Source organism: Mauremys reevesii, linkage group 7, assembly GCF_016161935.1.
Source record: "Mauremys reevesii isolate NIE-2019 linkage group 7, ASM1616193v1, whole genome shotgun sequence".
Classification (NCBI taxonomy): Eukaryota; Metazoa; Chordata; order Testudines; family Geoemydidae; genus Mauremys; species Mauremys reevesii.
The window spans coordinates 82,974,649-82,991,311 of NC_052629.1; the positions used below are offsets into that span (position 1 = coordinate 82,974,649).

General features: G+C 44.2%; 1 protein-coding gene across 3 annotated transcripts in view; it reads left to right on the forward strand.

The window, feature by feature from the left end:
- Positions 1–16,663, forward strand: part of STAB1 (stabilin 1) — a 106,843-nt gene that overhangs the window by 47,939 nt on the left and 42,241 nt on the right. For all 3 annotated transcript variants that reach the window (XR_005582999.1, XM_039482225.1, XM_039482226.1), the window contains 12 exons: positions 1,079–1,174; positions 1,655–1,750; positions 5,156–5,203; positions 6,517–6,647; positions 8,541–8,652; positions 8,876–8,953; positions 9,337–9,438; positions 10,197–10,304; positions 11,081–11,212; positions 13,491–13,619; positions 14,212–14,268; positions 16,013–16,108. Coding sequence is in view for 2 of the 3 variants with exons in the window: in XM_039482225.1 (XP_039338159.1) it covers positions 1,079–1,174; positions 1,655–1,750; positions 5,156–5,203; positions 6,517–6,647; positions 8,541–8,652; positions 8,876–8,953; positions 9,337–9,438; positions 10,197–10,304; positions 11,081–11,212; positions 13,491–13,619; positions 14,212–14,268; positions 16,013–16,108 (1,185 nt within the window). In the remaining variant the exon portion in view is untranslated. The remainder of the gene's footprint in view (positions 1–1,078; positions 1,175–1,654; positions 1,751–5,155; positions 5,204–6,516; positions 6,648–8,540; positions 8,653–8,875; positions 8,954–9,336; positions 9,439–10,196; positions 10,305–11,080; positions 11,213–13,490; positions 13,620–14,211; positions 14,269–16,012; positions 16,109–16,663) is intronic.

Below are 16,663 nucleotides of genomic sequence, written 5' to 3' on the forward strand. Positions count from 1 at the left end.
ATTAGTGGTAGACATACAGGACAAAGGTGGTTACCTATGAAATAAAAGTAAAATCACAGTCTAAATTCCAAATTTTATCAAACTAAGCAAGAGTTGAATGAGACAGCTTTTCTCACTGCACTGGATGTTGCAGGTAAGTTACAGTTCTTAATACACAGGCTGAATTTCCTTGTCAGCCTGGGACCAGTCTCCTCAGTTCAAAATCTTTGTCTTCCCAGTGTTCTTGTTGCCTTCAGTGTAGGTGGGGGAGGAGAGAGATGTTCTCATGATGCCACGGTCCCTTATTTTCTACTCTCAATTCATGTCCCAAGAAAGATTCTGGTCCAGACATGTCCTGGTAGGCCTTGCTGAGTCAGAGTTGAGCAATCCGCTGTTGTGTGGTGCTTGTGCAACTGAGTCATAGAGTTGAGAAATCCTCATTGTGTGGTGTTTGCGCAACTCTCTCTCTCTCAGAATTGTAAATCTCCTCTTTGCAATTCCCCTGCTGGTCAATGTCTCTTAATGGTCGCTTAATGTATGTTTGGATGTGGGTCACCACCTTTGTTGTCACTGGAGAGCTAGCAGTGGGCATCTCCCAAACTCGCAGCATATTTCAATAACAACCATACAGCAAAATTTCATCACTTCATATACAATGATGATGCACACATTTTGACAGAATAGTGAATTTCAGCAGATCGTGACCTTTCATATGATACCTTGCAAGGCATGCTTTGTATGAAATGCCACCACCATATACCAATGATGAATATGGGGGTTACAGGTGATACTTTGAGGTACAGTGTGTCACCCTGAGAGACCCTACAATAACAGACTAGTGCATGCCGGAGTGCTTTATATTTATGAGCAACCCTACAATAACAAACCAGCGTGTGCACTGTAACAGAGGGAAACTCCTAGTAAAGAAATATTTCCGTTTCGGACTTTCCAGGGACTGTTAACAACACTGAGAAGAAAATCATTTTAAAAATTAACTGAAAAGTAGATCTTGACCCAGACTCATTGAAAGAGGGACAGCATTAGTTGTGCTGTTGGGTAGGTCCATAGTGAAGCTCCTCCCTCTCTCTTCTACTTTCAGAGCAAGTGTATGTGCAAGAGTGGCTATGCTGGTGATGGCTATAACTGTGAATCCATTAATCCTTGCAAGCTGGACAATGGTGGTTGCCATGATTTGGTGAGTAGCTAGCAAATTCTCCAAAATCCTTCATGGGAAAGAATGTTGGGCCTGATCCTCAGTGGATGTATTTCGGTGTAGCGCTACTGACTGCAATGGAGCTATGTTGATATACCCCCACTGATAATCTGGCCCAATATGTCTTCCTTTGTTGTGCAGTAATCAAATCTACATGTGACAAAGCATAAAAGCTTTGTGGTCATTAGTTTATCTTGTTTGCTCACACTCCCATGTTTTACAAGGCTGTGCTACAAGGTGTGTGTGTGTGGGGGGGGGGGGCTGGGTTTCTTAGGTGTACAGTGAGAATACACTATTTCAGCCTAAGGGACCATGAAAGGAAGGATGGCATTGTAGTTAAGGCCCTATCTTGCAATTTGGGAGACTGGAGATCAGTCCCCACAGGGTTCCTGAGTGGCTAACACTGAGCAGTGCTCCATCTGTTTTATTACACAGTAATCCTTCGTTTTCTTGTCCTCACAGGCTGTGTGCGAGTCTCTTGGAGGAGGGGACCGGTCCTGTGCTTGCGCTCCGGGTTACATGGGAGATGGACTTACGTGTTATGGAGATGTATTAAAGGTAGGGAGAAAATGAACATTATTCTCTTTTAATTCAAAGAAAAAAGGGTTTTTCTTGCAGTAGCTGAACCAGCTCATGCTAAAATCTGCAGGTGATGACAGCTGCTCGTTTGAATCATAGGACTGGAAGGGACCTCGAGAGGTGTAACGATGCTGCCTTTGGTAGGATACAACTGAGAGTATCAATACAGGACAAATTGTTTAGAGCAGGGCAGTTACAGCTCAAAGCTGGGTGTCCTTTATTATTAAGGCACACCAAACCAGCCAAACAGAGAGGACTTTAGTTTTACCCCACTGCTAACCATAAGTCACACAAGCAATTTCCTTAGACACTCCAGTTTCCCAGTATCGCCACCAGCACCGCTCCTTATGGGGATGACTGGTTATGAAAACCGATACCCCAGTAAAAGAAAAAACGTTCTCCCGATCCCAAAGGACCAAGGCCCAGACCCAGGTCAAATGATAACTTACCCAAAATACACACTTATAGCCAATTCTTATTAAGTAAACTAAAATTTATTAAAAAAGAAAAGAGAGAGTTGGTTGAAAGATCAATATACATACAGACTTGAGTTCAATTTCTGGAGGTCCAGATACATAGCAGAGATGGTGAGTTTGTAGTTGCCAAAAGTTCTTCTAGAAATAGTCCATTGGTTATAGTCCAATGTCCATATTCAAGGTGACTCCAGTCAGTGGCTGGGATTTCAATTCTTATGGCTTAGGGTTTCCCCTTCTTGAAACCCAAAGCAGATCTGAGATGAAGAAGGATCATGCCCAGGGTTTCAGCCTGTTGGTCTGAGAAAACAATAGACTTAACTTTCAGTCTCCCAAACATCATGGCAATTAGCATAGGGTAATTTATCCGTTAAACAGTTCAGATACAGGTTACCACAACCTTCAAAGAGACATGTACACAATAATACTATTTCACTCAAGTGTCTTCCTAAATGTTACTACTCCTTTTTTGATCTTTGAATCAAAGCCATAGTAAGAGACAAAACTTGTTTTCTTACATTATAAGACCTGAGCAAACAGCTACCCTTCTATCTCTAACAATGCAGGCTTGCATTTCAAAGCTCTATTCATTTACATATCTTCCTAACAAGTCTTTAAAGTTTGGCCATGGGTCATGTCAGTCTGAGTTAATTAACTCTTTCTGGCCCTGTGTCACCTTTCAATGAGACATTATATTATACTCATAATGTCACAGAGGTCATCTAGTCCAGTCCTGGCAGGACAAAGTATTATCTAGACCATTCCTGACAGGTGTTTGTCTAACTTGCTCTTAAAAATCTCCAATGATGGAGATTCCACAACCTCCCTAGGCAATTTATGTACGTACCAATGATACATGTTGATTCTGGACTTGAATATCAGAGGTTAAATGTACATAATTTTACTAACAGTTGCTGCTTCTTGAAGAATATATAAAGTACTTCATTCAAAAACAAAATAAACAAAGCCTATGTCAGTGTATGCCTCAGTAACGCTATCAGTCCTCTGCCAATTTTCCATCCTGACTGATATGTTGAACTGTCCAGTTTGAAACTTCTGCATCACCTTGAAAAAAATCGATAAGTCTCTTTGTGTTGTGTCCCATGAATTAGATTAGAGGAAAGAGAAGGGGGGAATAGTTTATCTCTACTGTATTGTTGTTGTTCAAGATGTAGTGACAGTTCTCTTGATTTACTGAAGAATATTGCTGTAGGATACCAACTAGCACACCACCCTCTGCTTTTCCATCAAAATGGTTACTGTTCCCAGGAACCCAGGTCAGGGCCGCCCAGAGGATTCCGGGGGCCCGGGGTCTTCGGCGGCGGGGGGCCCTTCCGTTCCGGGACCCGCCGCCGAAGTGCCCCGAAGACCCGCGGCGGGAGCCCCTCGCCGCCGAATTACCGCCGAAGCGGGACCCGCCACTGAAGTGCAGCCCGGTCTTCGGCGGTAATTCGGCGGGTGGGTCCCGCCGCGGGTCTTCGGGCACTTCGCGGCGGGTCCCGGGCGGAAGGGGCCCCCGCCGCCAGGCTGCGCTTCGGCGGCGGGTCCCGCTTCCCCCCGCCCCGCCCCGGCCCCAGCCTCTTACCCCCGGCTCCCTCCTCACCCGGAGTCTCAGCGCCTCGCCGGAACAGCCGCAGCGTGCGGCCGGCGGGGCCTGAGCCCCGCCCCGCTCAGAGCCGCGTGGGGAGGGGGCGGGGCTGGGAGCTCCACGCCGAGCGGAGGGAGCTGAGCTCAGCCCGGAGCTCCCAGCCCCGCCCCCTCCCCACGCGGCTCTGAGCGGGGCGGGGCTCAGGGGCTCGGCCGGAGACTCGGCGCTTGATGCGCTGAGGCTCCAGGAGAGGGGCGGAGGCGGGAGCCCCCGCTGTTCTTTTGGGGGCCCCTGCAGAGCCCGGGGCCCGGGGCAAATTGCCCCCTTTGCCCCCCCCTCTGGGCGGCCCTGACCCAGGTTGGTTGATGCTGGTTAGGCCGGGTTCCCCATACACTTACATACAAAGTGAAAAGTCAGACAGCAATTGAAAAGGGGACAAATCTACACAGAGAACATACTTTCCCTCTCTCCTGCAAGGGGAGGCCTGAGAATTCATGGTTTCACAGGGTCTCTGCCTATGCTTCCCTCTCTAGAGTACCTGATCTGACTCTTCTTACCATAGTCTTCCTGGCAATCTGAGGTATTTCCCTCTCTCCCTGGATAGAACATTAGTATGTAGGCCCAAGTTATAATGTAAGCTACCAACAACAATTTCTGACTTGTGTCCTAGGTGTATGATATTGCAGAGCTCATATGCATTCTTCATTCATTAGAGAGGAGCCTGAAATCTGACTTGAACGTTGGGGAAGTTCTGATTCAAGTCTGGTTCTGAACTCTGTGCCTCATCTGAGTAGTTAAAAAAGGCAAAGGTTGTCAAGGAATTAATCACCTTAAGCTTGAAATTAGATACAATTGGCAAAGTATTGCAAGTTTTAAAAAAAAATCAAGAGTTTAGATCCAGCTCTCTGACTTCGGAACACACCTTTGTGAGTGACACATGGCTTCTGAAAGTTCTGCGTAGACAGGCAGTAAGCACTTCACTCAGCTGAGTTTGCTATGTTTGAAGCAGACTTGAAATAACAAGTATCAGAGGGGTAGCTGTGTTAGTCTGGATCTGTAAAAGTGGCAAAGAGTCCTGTGGCACCTTATAGACCAACAGACGTATTGGAGCATGAGCTTTCGTGGGTGAATACCCATTTCGTCGGATATTCACCCGCGAAAGCTCATGCTCCAATACGTCTGTTAATCTATAAGCTACCACAGGATTCTGCCGTTTTTTTTAAATAACAAGGACCACAAGACCACCTTTCCCTCCCCCTGCTTCATCCCTCCCTACAAACTCTATACTTGTACTAATTTTGGTGTTGCTTTCTCTTTTGGAAGGAGCTGGCCAGGAATTCCCACTTTGCAGGCTTCTATGAGTGGATTAAGGTAAAAAATGCTGCCTGAAGCAATTACAAGTGTTTTTGTAAAATATAAATTGTGTGGTTTAAAAAAAAAAAAAGCCAAAAGCAAAGATCAAAGATGCTGTTTTTAAATTTGCTGTTAAGAGCCAATTTTCCTTTGCGTGTGTTATTAAAAAAAAAAGGGCAAATCGAGATGAACTTTGCTAATGCTTGGTACATTAAACAAAAAATCCCCACCTTCAGCCCTGGAAATGGTGGGTTTTTTAAAATTACTGTGCATTTTAGAGTTTCAAATTAGTTGACAGTTTTATAGATTGTTCTAAATGGAGTGATTGATTGCATTTAGCTGTGTTTTTAATAGCACCATCTGAAAGGTCAGTGAGGACCAGGCATGTACTCTCTTAAGTTCTCAGCAGGATTTTATTGCATACATTTGAGTGGTGAGTCACATGGCCAACTGTGTGCACTGAGACAGCTGCTCTAGAGACTGTAACTGTGGACCCATTGGCTCGTATGGCGTGTTTTGGGGACCATGTGTGTCTCTCTGGAAAAGACGGAGACCATCACATATTTGACCTTCATACCATATATTGCTGCTAACTCATGGCTGTTGTAAAGCAGCTGACTGCTTTGGGTGAAAAACAAACAGATGAAAAACTAGTGGGAGTAATATACATATAGCCACCCTTCAAAAGTAAGAGTAAAGTTAAAAATTCAGGTAGCTTTTTCTTTCCCTTTCTTGTTACTATCTTCCTGTTCCCACTGGAACAGGGTGGTAAGCACTTCATGGAATGGAGCTGGCCACTGAAAATGTTCTCCAATATATGGGGCCAAATTTACAAGCAGGCACAACACCCATTCCATCAGTTACACCTGCATTTGCCAGATCATATTTGGTCCTTAGTCCAAATCTGGCCTTGGGTGTTCGAAGGGATTTGCTGACTCAAGTGAATGTGCTCCTATTTGCAAGGTTCTTAGAACCTTTTTTGAATAAAGTGACCTTTGGCACTGGCAATATAAAAAATATTAAGAACTTTCTCCTTCAGCAGCACCTGTTCTGGGGGTTTGTTCCTTGAAGTTGCAGATTTCCTACGTTCAGCATCCAGCAAATTAAGGTTGGACTGCTGTGGAAAAATTTTCCATGGCATTTGCTGACTCCCACCAGAACTAATTTCCCAACCACCACCACAGCTCTGGGTACAGCTGAATTTAAGCTTTAGTCCCACACAGTTATCTTACATGCAGTGGGAGTGGGATCATAGTGATAAAGGTTTGTACTGTGCTGTAGGTGTAGCACTGACTTGTTTTATTTGTGCATCCCCTTGCTCTGGACGACAGAAATCTCTTTTCAGCATCCCAGCAGGAGTCAATGTCACTGTTTTGGTGCCTGCAGAAGCCGCCATCAAAAACCTGAGCCAGGCTGAAAAAGATTTCTGGCTGAAGCCCTACACGCTGCCATTTTTAGTCAGGTATTGTTGGACTGTTACCATGCTCTTTCATTCAAAACAGCCCTAACTGAGGTCTGGAGACTGGCGTTCTCTCTGTATCGGCTCCGTGTCAGTAGAAAGAAAGCCATCACAGGGTAAAAACATAGCAGAGGTGAAACATCCAGTTGGTGAAGTGTTTATTGGATGATTCAAACGTAACAGAGGTTAGAAGATACAATGAAGGTTTATTAATTGCATATTAAAGGCAGGATGTTTCTCCCAGCCATGATGCAGAAGCAGCCCCACAGTGGGAGAAGGAACAGGGAATTCTCTCTGCATGCTGCTCTTTCTGCACAGAACATCTGCCCATGCAGAAGATGTGAGAGGAGCATGAAGTCTGCAGCTCTCTTACTTACCCACATATTCTGGGGAGGGAAGGCAGGTGGTGACCCACAGAAATCTGGAGTTGAGCCCAGGGAAGATTAGTGGGATCAAATAGGGGAGGGTGTGTGAATACTGGCTGGGAAATATGGAACTGGTTGGGCTGGTGAGCAGGATGGAGAGCTAAGGTCAGAATTGTGACTGGTATTGAGGAGCAGGCAGAAGATGGGAGGAGTTTTTAAAGCAGAGGGGAGATGGAGAAAGTACTGAACTTGTGAGAAAAGGCAGCTTGGCTGAGTTGGTGCTGGAGATGATGGTACACAGAAGTTGCTGCAGCTAGAATTGGATGGGATCAAAGGTAGCTCAAACCCGATGATGGAGAAGGGGAGAAATCTGGCATCTTCCTTTTCAAAAGTGCAGGTGAGAAATGTGCATTAGTGCTCCCCTATAATTCTGGCTGCTGGGATTCACTATTGCAGCCAATTGCCTGGAAGTGTGGAGTGACCACCAAGTCCTCTGCTTTCCACTGAGCAGGGCTCAATCTCCCTATCCCCTTCACACCAACCCTAGCAGAACTGGACGAGAGGAGTCCTGACTCAGTCCTCAGCCAGAGTATCAGGCTGTCTAGCTTAAGTGAAAAACAGAGCAACATCTGCCCTGTGTCCTGGGCTCCTCTGTCCCTTCCTTACCACGCAGCAACCGCTGTGCTGTGTCCATCCAGTGTTCATCATCCTATCCATGCTCCCCTCAGTGTGGCGGCAGGGCTCATGCATCCTCATATCTGGTCCCAGTCAGCTTTTGTATGTGGTTGCACCTATGCACGAGGTAGAAGGAAAGAGCATTTTGCCCAATAAGCCAATTTCTGGGGCCTACAAAGCTAGAGTAAACTGGCCTTGCATGGGCAAGTTACACGAGGGTCAGAGAAGGCCCACACAAGCCTATGAAAGCCAGGTGTAGAGCAGCTGCTCGATGGCTGCAAATACAGCTCACTGGCTGAATAGCAGTAGCAGGGCTGCATGGTGTATCTGTGTAGTTCAGTGCCAGCGGTTTGGGTTTGGTGCACATGTTTGCATTAGCTTTTATTGTATTCAAGCCATTTCAGCCGTTCCTAGTTGAAATGTCTCATTGAAGGACTTTGTGTTGTGGAGAGCTTAGGGACCAGGAGAGGAGGAGCTAGAGTACATGAGTTAACATGAGCACTGGTTCAATATCTGGATTAAACTCCCTGCAGAGATGAACTTTAGATAGCACCTACATCCTGTTGCAGAAATATCGAATCCTGGAAACACCTGAGGCTTGTTATCTCTTGCAGCTGAGTGACCTGCTATATTTTCAGATTAGCTTGAGTGATAGAGGGCTGCATGTTGTCAGTTGTCATCACCATACCAAGGGATTAATGCACATAATGACATGGATATTGAGAGGAGGCCAGGCCCAGGATTGTGAAGAGCAAGCTACAGGATCAGACGGCAGCCAAGATAAACAGTCTACTTCAGAGGTCTATGTTATAAAATGTGCTCTCAAGTCTTCTTTACATGTGCCTGTCACCTACAGGTCCCATTTTCTCCAAGGTTCCTTCACCAGTGAGCAGCTTAAAGAGCACAAGGGTGAGGAGTTACCCACTCTCAATCCACGGACCAGATGGGAGATAACCAACAGCAGCGGCGTAAGGGCTTTTTAATTGATGTGTGTGTATATTGGTAGCAAATTAAACAACACATTTAGGGATGTACCGTGATGGGGTACCCATTGGTGAGGACAATGTCATTAAATTCCTGATGTATCATATAAGTCTAAGGTGCTGCAGGGGGCCTTGGACACAGATTGTTTTGTTTCACCCCACTCAGTGACCTACAATGTTCTCATGTTTCCCTCTTGTTATTTTTCAGGCTATAACGATTCAGAATGCAATCATTGTAGTAGCTGACATTCCTGCTATTAATGGCACTATTTATATCCTAAATAAGGTAAATCAGTAAGAACAATGTCTGGATATACTAGGTTATATTGCTGTAACATATTTGTTTTCCGTTGTTTGTGGAGCTATGGAGGGATTCAAATAGGATCCAAGAGAAGCATATAGACAAAAGTAGAGCTGGATATTCTGAGCTCATTCCAGATGCTGCTTGTGCAGCAGCATTTAATATTTAAAGCACTGCCCTCAAACTGTGTAGAAAAGTCCAATACTTGACTCTTCAAGGAAAGAGTCAAGGCCTGTCCATTCTGGGAGCAGGACCCACTAACTGCAACCATGTGTAATGATTTTCATTGTGGGGCATGATTGCTGTGTGCTTTTCCCAAGCAGTCTCTGACCTGTGATCAAGCTCATCTTTGTCTTTCTTGCGCTCAGGTTTTGTTACCACCTTTAGGAGATATCCCACCAAGTCGCCCCGGTCTGCAGCAACAGCTCGATATGGTCCCCGCATTTACTCTGTTCAAGGAGTTGTTACTGGTAAGCAATTGTTTGGATTCTATTGAATATTAAGTGGAGGAAGCTTTTTTGATAGTATGAAGCCGCTGAACCAGCCTAAGATTAGAACTAAGCCTGCATGGACTGCCTAGGAAAATCATGGTGATTTTTGTGGTGCTCTCAGGCTATATTTTGGGAATAGGTCAGATTTATAAAGCTGGCTAGCCAGCTGCCCAAAGGAACGAATAACTCCCACGGGGGATCAGACCTCACAGAAATAGAATAACACACACCCAATGAAAACTGCTGTTTTAGCTATAAAGCCTCTTTGGAGTGGTTAGTTTCTTTGGGAGGCATGGTAGACGTTTCTTTAAATTTTAGCAACTTATTAAAGCTGGATCTGTAAGCCTGTGTGTGTGTGTGTGCTCGTGTTCACATATATCCACACCTCAGAATGATAACACACGCACTAGAGATGGTGCTAAAGCAGGAGACTTATAGATACACACTGTAAGTATGAGAGTGGCCCATTTATCTGAGAAGCTGGGCCAGCATCAGCCAAGCAAGACCTCAGCAGGGTGGATTGCTGCTGTTTTCCATGACTCTGCTGGAAATTGCCTTGCATCTCATCCAGTTTTAAAGCATTTCTATTGGAGTTCTTGCCTGATGCCTCCACCTTCCTAACTGATAATAATATTTAATCTTTTTTTTTGGTTGTTTTGGGTTTCTTGTTTACCTCTCATGTGCTCTTTTAAATAAAACTAGTTCACTCACTAATATCCCTGTTTTGCAACTTTTAGCAATACCAGTTGATTGGAAATATTGAGTCCTCTGAAAAATATACCATTTTTGTCCCAGGAAACAATTCAATTGGGGAATATTGCCACTCTTCCAACATCACCCAACTGGTAAGATCACTGTTTGTTTACAGTCTGACTACGTGTGGTAGTTATCAATTATGGGGGCCATATTATACCATCAGACTTTAGATCTGAGTCCCTGATGAGGAATTCTGCCTAAAATTGTTTTAATGTATAGAATGGCCAGGAGAAGTCATGTTTCCATACTTCTAACCGTCACCTGCTGAGCTTGATTCTGGACTCCAGCAGCTGCAGCAGGAGAGAGGGCTTTCTGGGATCAGCAAGGGTAATGACAGGGAAGCACATCAGAAAGAAGAGGACACATGGGAGTAGGTGGAGTGGCGGTGGGTGGAGATGTCTGACATTAGGAAGCATGGCAGGAAGGAGAGTGAAAGGAAGGGGTTCTCTGTGCTTGACAATGGAGTCAGGTGGAGCACCATATAAGGAATTTGCCAGACCATATTTAAAATGGCCACTGCTACATAGTGTTAGCCATTTTCAATATCTGGACTCCTTACATTTAAAATTAGCTTTGTATGTAGGCAGATCCAGCAAAATTTCCAAACTCATGGACAGTGCTTATGATTCAGGTAATTGTCCAATCCCTTAGAAAGGCTTCCTAACACCTTTCTTGGTTTTTGAACAAACCCAGTTTTACAGGGTTGTTGGACTTAGTTCTAGAGCTGGTTTTCAGATTATGAACATACCTAAGACTTGTGGACTTACAGTTCTTTCTACACTGTACTTACCTCTAGCTACCTAATAGCTGTTTATGAAACAATAATAGGCTGAATGTTTTGCTTCCTACTGATCTTGAATTCCAGGATAATGACACTGTGCAGTACCATGTTGTACTTGGAGAGAAGCTCTCCTCTACAGACTTGAAAAATGGAGTCCATAAAAGCACAATGTTAGGAGTCTCCTACTGGCTAATGTTTTATAAAAACAACAACCAGGTAAGGATGGGAGGGTTTTACCTGCTGTTCTAGGATTCCATTGCACAATTTGTTGTGGAAGAGTCAATATGGATTTTGTAAAGGGAAATCATGCCTCACCAATCTACTAGAATTCTTTGAGAGGGTCAAGAAGCATGTGGACAAGGACGATCCAGTGGATATAGTGTACTTGAGATTTTCAGAAAGTCTTTGACAGGGTCCCTCACCAAAGGCTCTTTAGCAAAGTAAGCTGTCATGGGGTAAGAGGGAAGGCCCTCTTAGGGATCGACAACTGATTAAAAGATAGGAAACAAAGGGTAGGAATAAATTATCAGTTTTCAGAATGGAGTGAGGTAACTAGCGGGGTTCCCCAGAGGTCTGTAGTGGGACCAGTACTGTTCAACATACTCATAAATTATCTGGAAAAAAGGGGTAAGCAGTGAGGTGGCAAAATCTGCAGATGATACAAAACTACTCAAGAAGGTTAAGTCCCAGGCAGATTGCTAAGAGAAACAAAGGGATCTCACAAAACTGGATGACTGGGCATCAAAATGGCAGATGAAATTCCATGTTGATAAATGCAAAGTAATGCACATTGGAAAACATAATCCCAACTATACATATAAAATGATGGGGTCTAAATTAGCTGTTACCACTCAAGAAAGAGATCTTGGAGTCACTGTGGATAGTTTTCTGAAAACATCCACTCAATGTGCAGTGGCAGTCAAAAAAGCTAATAGAATGTTGGGATTCATTAGGAAAGGGATAGAGAATAAGACCCAAAATATCATAATGCCACTATATAAATCCATGGTACATCCACATCTTGAATACTGCATGCAGATGGGGTTACCCCATCTTAAAAAAGATACATTGGAATTGGGAAAGGTACAAAAAAGGCAACAAAAATGATTAGGGGTATGGAACAGCTTCCATATGAGGAGGGATTAATAAGACTGGGACTTTTCACTTTGGAAAAGAGATGACTGAGGGGAGATATGATAGTGGTCTATAAAATCATGACTGGTGTGGAGAAAGTAAATAATGAAGTTTTATTTACTCATAACACAAGAACTAGGGGTCATCCAATGAAATTAATAAGCAGCAGGTTTAAAACAAACAAAAGGAATTATTTCTTCACACAATGGCTTATTAGCCAGGATGATCAGGGATGCAAAACCATGATCTGAAGTGTTCCTAGCTTCTGTTTGCCAGAAGCTGGGATTGGGTGACAGGGGATGGATCACTTGATGATTGCCTGTTCTGTTCACTCTGAAGCACCTGGTGTTGGCCACTGTCAGAAGACAGGATATTGGGCTAGATGGACCATTGGTCTGACCCAGAATGGCCGTTCTTTTGTTCTTAATTAAAACTTGGGCTATAGGCTTCCATTTCTAGGTCACTAGTTCAAATGTATTCAGAATGGTAGTGACCAAAAGTTGCTCCCATCTAAATCAGTTGAGAAGCCTGTGTGAAGTGAGTTGCTGGGTCTATTCTGTGGCCAGTGGACTGGCTGTCAGTGCAGTACAGGTGTTCTGATCATTAAAAAAAAAAATCATAGCAATCACACCCTCTTATTGCCTGTCTCAGCAGGGACGCCAGGGGCAGAGTGGGCCATGAAGAATGAATTGTCCTTTCACCTATAAAGCTCATTCCTCCTGACTGAGGCCATGGTAGCCATCTCCATGCTGTGTGATGCTGAGAGCCCCCAGAACACACTTTGGGCTGCTATTGATGGCATCATCTTTTGGATGAGATGTTTATTAAAAAAAAAAAAAAAGTTCCTCAGCACTTGTCACTGAAGCACTCATGTCACTCTTTATAAGAGTTAGTGCAGTTGACACCAGTGTTCTGTTTCATTTGTATCTTGGGTAATTATATTCTGCCTACCTTAAAAAAAAATCCACTGTAATTTTTACTAGAGAAGTTTGTGTGTGTAGAATAGCTGAGGCAACCATCCCAGTGGTAGATGAGCAAAATATACAGTTTGAAAGCAGCTGGATGCTGTAGGACGAAAGGCCCTTGTTAGTTATATGGTGGTTCTGTTGTAATGTAATAATTGGAGATATACCAATGTCCTAGAACTGGAAGGGACCTTGAAAGGTCCTCGAGTCCAGCCCGCTGCCTTCACTAGCAGGACCAATTTTTGCCCCAAATCCCTAAGTGGCCTCCTCAAGGATTGAACTCACAACCCTGGGTTTAGCAGGCCAATGCTCAAACCACTGAGCTATCCCTGTTGTTATCATGGTGGCATCCTAGCTTTCTGATTGTTAACCAGATTCTTTTCTTCTCTTTGCAGACATTTGTAAACAACATCCACTTAGACGGTAAATTTTTCGAAACCAAGAACGGGATGTTGATTGGGGTTTCTGGGGTTCTACAGATTCAGAAAAATCGTTGCACTGCCAATACCACAGTGATTCAGAAGGTAATTAGCTTTACATAAAGATAATCACAGCATCAGAGAGCTCTGATTTAAAGTCTTCTTAACTTGATCACATCATGATGGCCTGAACCAGCTAATCTCAACTATACCTCTGTACAGAGCAGATACTTCTTATGGGCCTGACACTGACACTGTTGAGCCACCTGCAATCTGAGGCACTGGGGAGTTGTGGGGGCTCAGCATCTCTTAGAATCGGTCCCTGTACTTTTAGGTGTAGTTCAGTAAACTGCCACAGATGTAGCTCCCTACATTGCTATAGCTGAGAAATTACATTGCATATCCATGGCCGTGCTAAGGAGGAGGATTTGTTTCATGTTATGTTCTGGCAGCAGTGTTTTTGTGTTCACAGTTCCATGTTAAAAATAAGACATTGCATGAACCAAACCCATAATAGCCAGGATTTCGCTACCTGAATCATTATTTGCTCAGTTCATTGTTTTGAGCCAGTGAATTTAACATCTCGATCCATTGTCCTCTCTCTATATGATGATTTGTGGAACACTTTAAAACTAGTATTTGAGTGGGACATTTTAAAAGGGACTGTGTGTGACTTCTCCTGTTTCTTGTCCCCTAGTCGAGATGCGCTAAGTGTGACAGGGGAATCAAGTGTCCTTCCGGATCAGTCCTGACAGTAAGTTTCTGATTTGCTTCACACCCTTGCATGTGGTTCAGGGAAAGCAGTTTTGTTTTCAGCGGTGAGAGTTGTGGAGGTAGGTGATGGCAAGCAAGAGGCCAACCCACTATTTGCTCATTCTTCCCTTGTATTTATTAAAGAAAAAAAAGAGGTGTTTCCTGTCCTCATTGTTCATGCGTAACAACTGATGGATTGAGGGCAAATGTGGGCTGTTCCAGCTGGAGAATATGGCACCCTGAACCTTCTCATGGAGCCATTATCCACGCTGTGCTTGAATTGAAGGATCTCTTTAGAACATGCAGTCTAGAGTGGGGAACCCATTGAACATGGTCTTAATCCATCACTGTGTTCCCATCTGCCTTTTAGGGAGTTCGTTGATCCTTGGGTCTCTGCCAGCTACTTTATTTAGGCTGGTTGCTGAGAGGCCCTGTGCCAGTAGAAGAGGGAGCTCTGGGACATTCCCAACCCCTCATGTGAGCAGACGGGGGGATAGCCACATCCGTAGCTCAGATCAGATGCTGCAATGATTAAACCCTGAATACGTAGTGGCCGTGGAGTCAGAGAAGAGCCCAGAGCACCTCTGTGAAGGGGGAAAGGCCAGTGGCCAAGTTGAGGCTGGTGGTGAGTGTGAGATTATTGCCTACATTGGTTGGATGGAGGGATATGGGAGAGGGAGGCGGAGTTTGGGGATGGAGGAGCGGGGCTGATGCACCGAAAAGAATACATTTATCTTAATGGCTCCGAGCAGAACAATTTCTCCACTTTTATATCCACATATCCACCCTGCAATGTCTTCCCTTCCCAGTGACTTAGTCTGAAGCAATCCCAGTGCAACCATTTAAACTGTGTCCTCCACTTGTAGGGTACACATTGAGACCTTGCCTGACGTCTTTGGGGAGGGGGACAGATTCTGGTGTTCTGGGCTTTCATACACAGTGTGTGCCAGGAGAGGGTTATGGTAAGAGAATGTGTTTCAGTATAACCAGCCCTGTATTCATGGCACGTGGGGATGGAATATACAGTTGTGCAGAGGGGCTAGCACAGTGCTTAGGCACTACTAAGTCTCATTTCAATCTTATTTTGAGAGCTTAAGTGGTGAATATTCCTTGTGCTGGCCCTCTGAACAGCAGCACAGGACAAAGTATTACCTGGGCCCAAATTCTGGTCTGTTTAACCCAGTGGAACATTCCATTGACTTCAATGGCCATCTCACACAAGTATCAGTGAGTAGGATTTAGCCTCAGATCTCTTGTTTTTCCAACACTGTTGCTAGGGAAAACCAGTTTTTCCAGACTAAACTGTTAGTGAGGATCACACAGGTAGGTTCACTTGCCTCTCTGACTCGCCACTTTGTTTTTCAAAGGATGACAAATGTTTGAAAAATAATCATGTTCTTCCTGCTGGCAGCAGTACTGCATTACACAGTGGTGATGTCTGGCACTGTTGGTTTATCTAATTCATTACATACCAAAAAGCATGCCAGGCACTTTCTCTTTTACAGGCAGATGTATTGGTTTTATGGAGAATAAAACTGAGGATTTTAGTCATCTGGAGTTCCTACACATCAGGGCCTGGTATACTGGTTTTCTCTCAGCTCTGGCATTGTTGAGTTCTTATTGCCATTCTTACAGACAGGATAAATAGTGTTGTTTTTCTTTTTCACCAGTGAATGGGCTTGCTCTCATATATCCTCCTTTGATGGGCTGCTGGGTTATAATTTTTTTTTAAATTTTATCTGCAGAAAACTCCAGGAGAAGGGAAGATGCCACACTGTTTCTATAAGTCTGGACAGTCAAAAAAAGTTGGTTGTTATTTCACCTGTGTTAAAGTTTCTTTAGTAAGTTCAGATTTTAATGTACATTGACAATAATTTTCAGATGATTGTGAAAGACAAATCATATGGCATTTTCATTCAAATAGGGGTCTGGGGGCGGGTCCTGAAAAAAACAAAGTTGCAGAGATTTTGGTACATTTGGCAGAGTTTTTGTTCCATCAGGTATTTTTGTAACAGTTTTCCAAATGTTCATGTATTAAAATTACCCCTTTGGACCTGAGAGGCTAGTCAAAGATTGGGGCCCTGTGGACATTCCAGTTGGGAGTAGAAGTTGAAAGAGTCTGATATTTTCTTTGATGCAGTTTTGTTTATATAAAAGCCCTGTGTGTCTGAATGCAAATGGAATCAAATAGCAGGAAATAACAGCTTCTCTTGCTCACAGCACCAAAAGAACTCCCTTCGCCTGCATCCTGACTCAAAAACCTCTTCCCAGGTTCTTTCAGGATCAGCCACCAGGCTCGGGCTCTCTCCCTCTGTCTGTTCTTGTCCCTTTTTCCTCCCTTAAACACATTCCCAGAGCAATACTCAGGAAAAGCTCCTGTGTGGGTTCACATACAC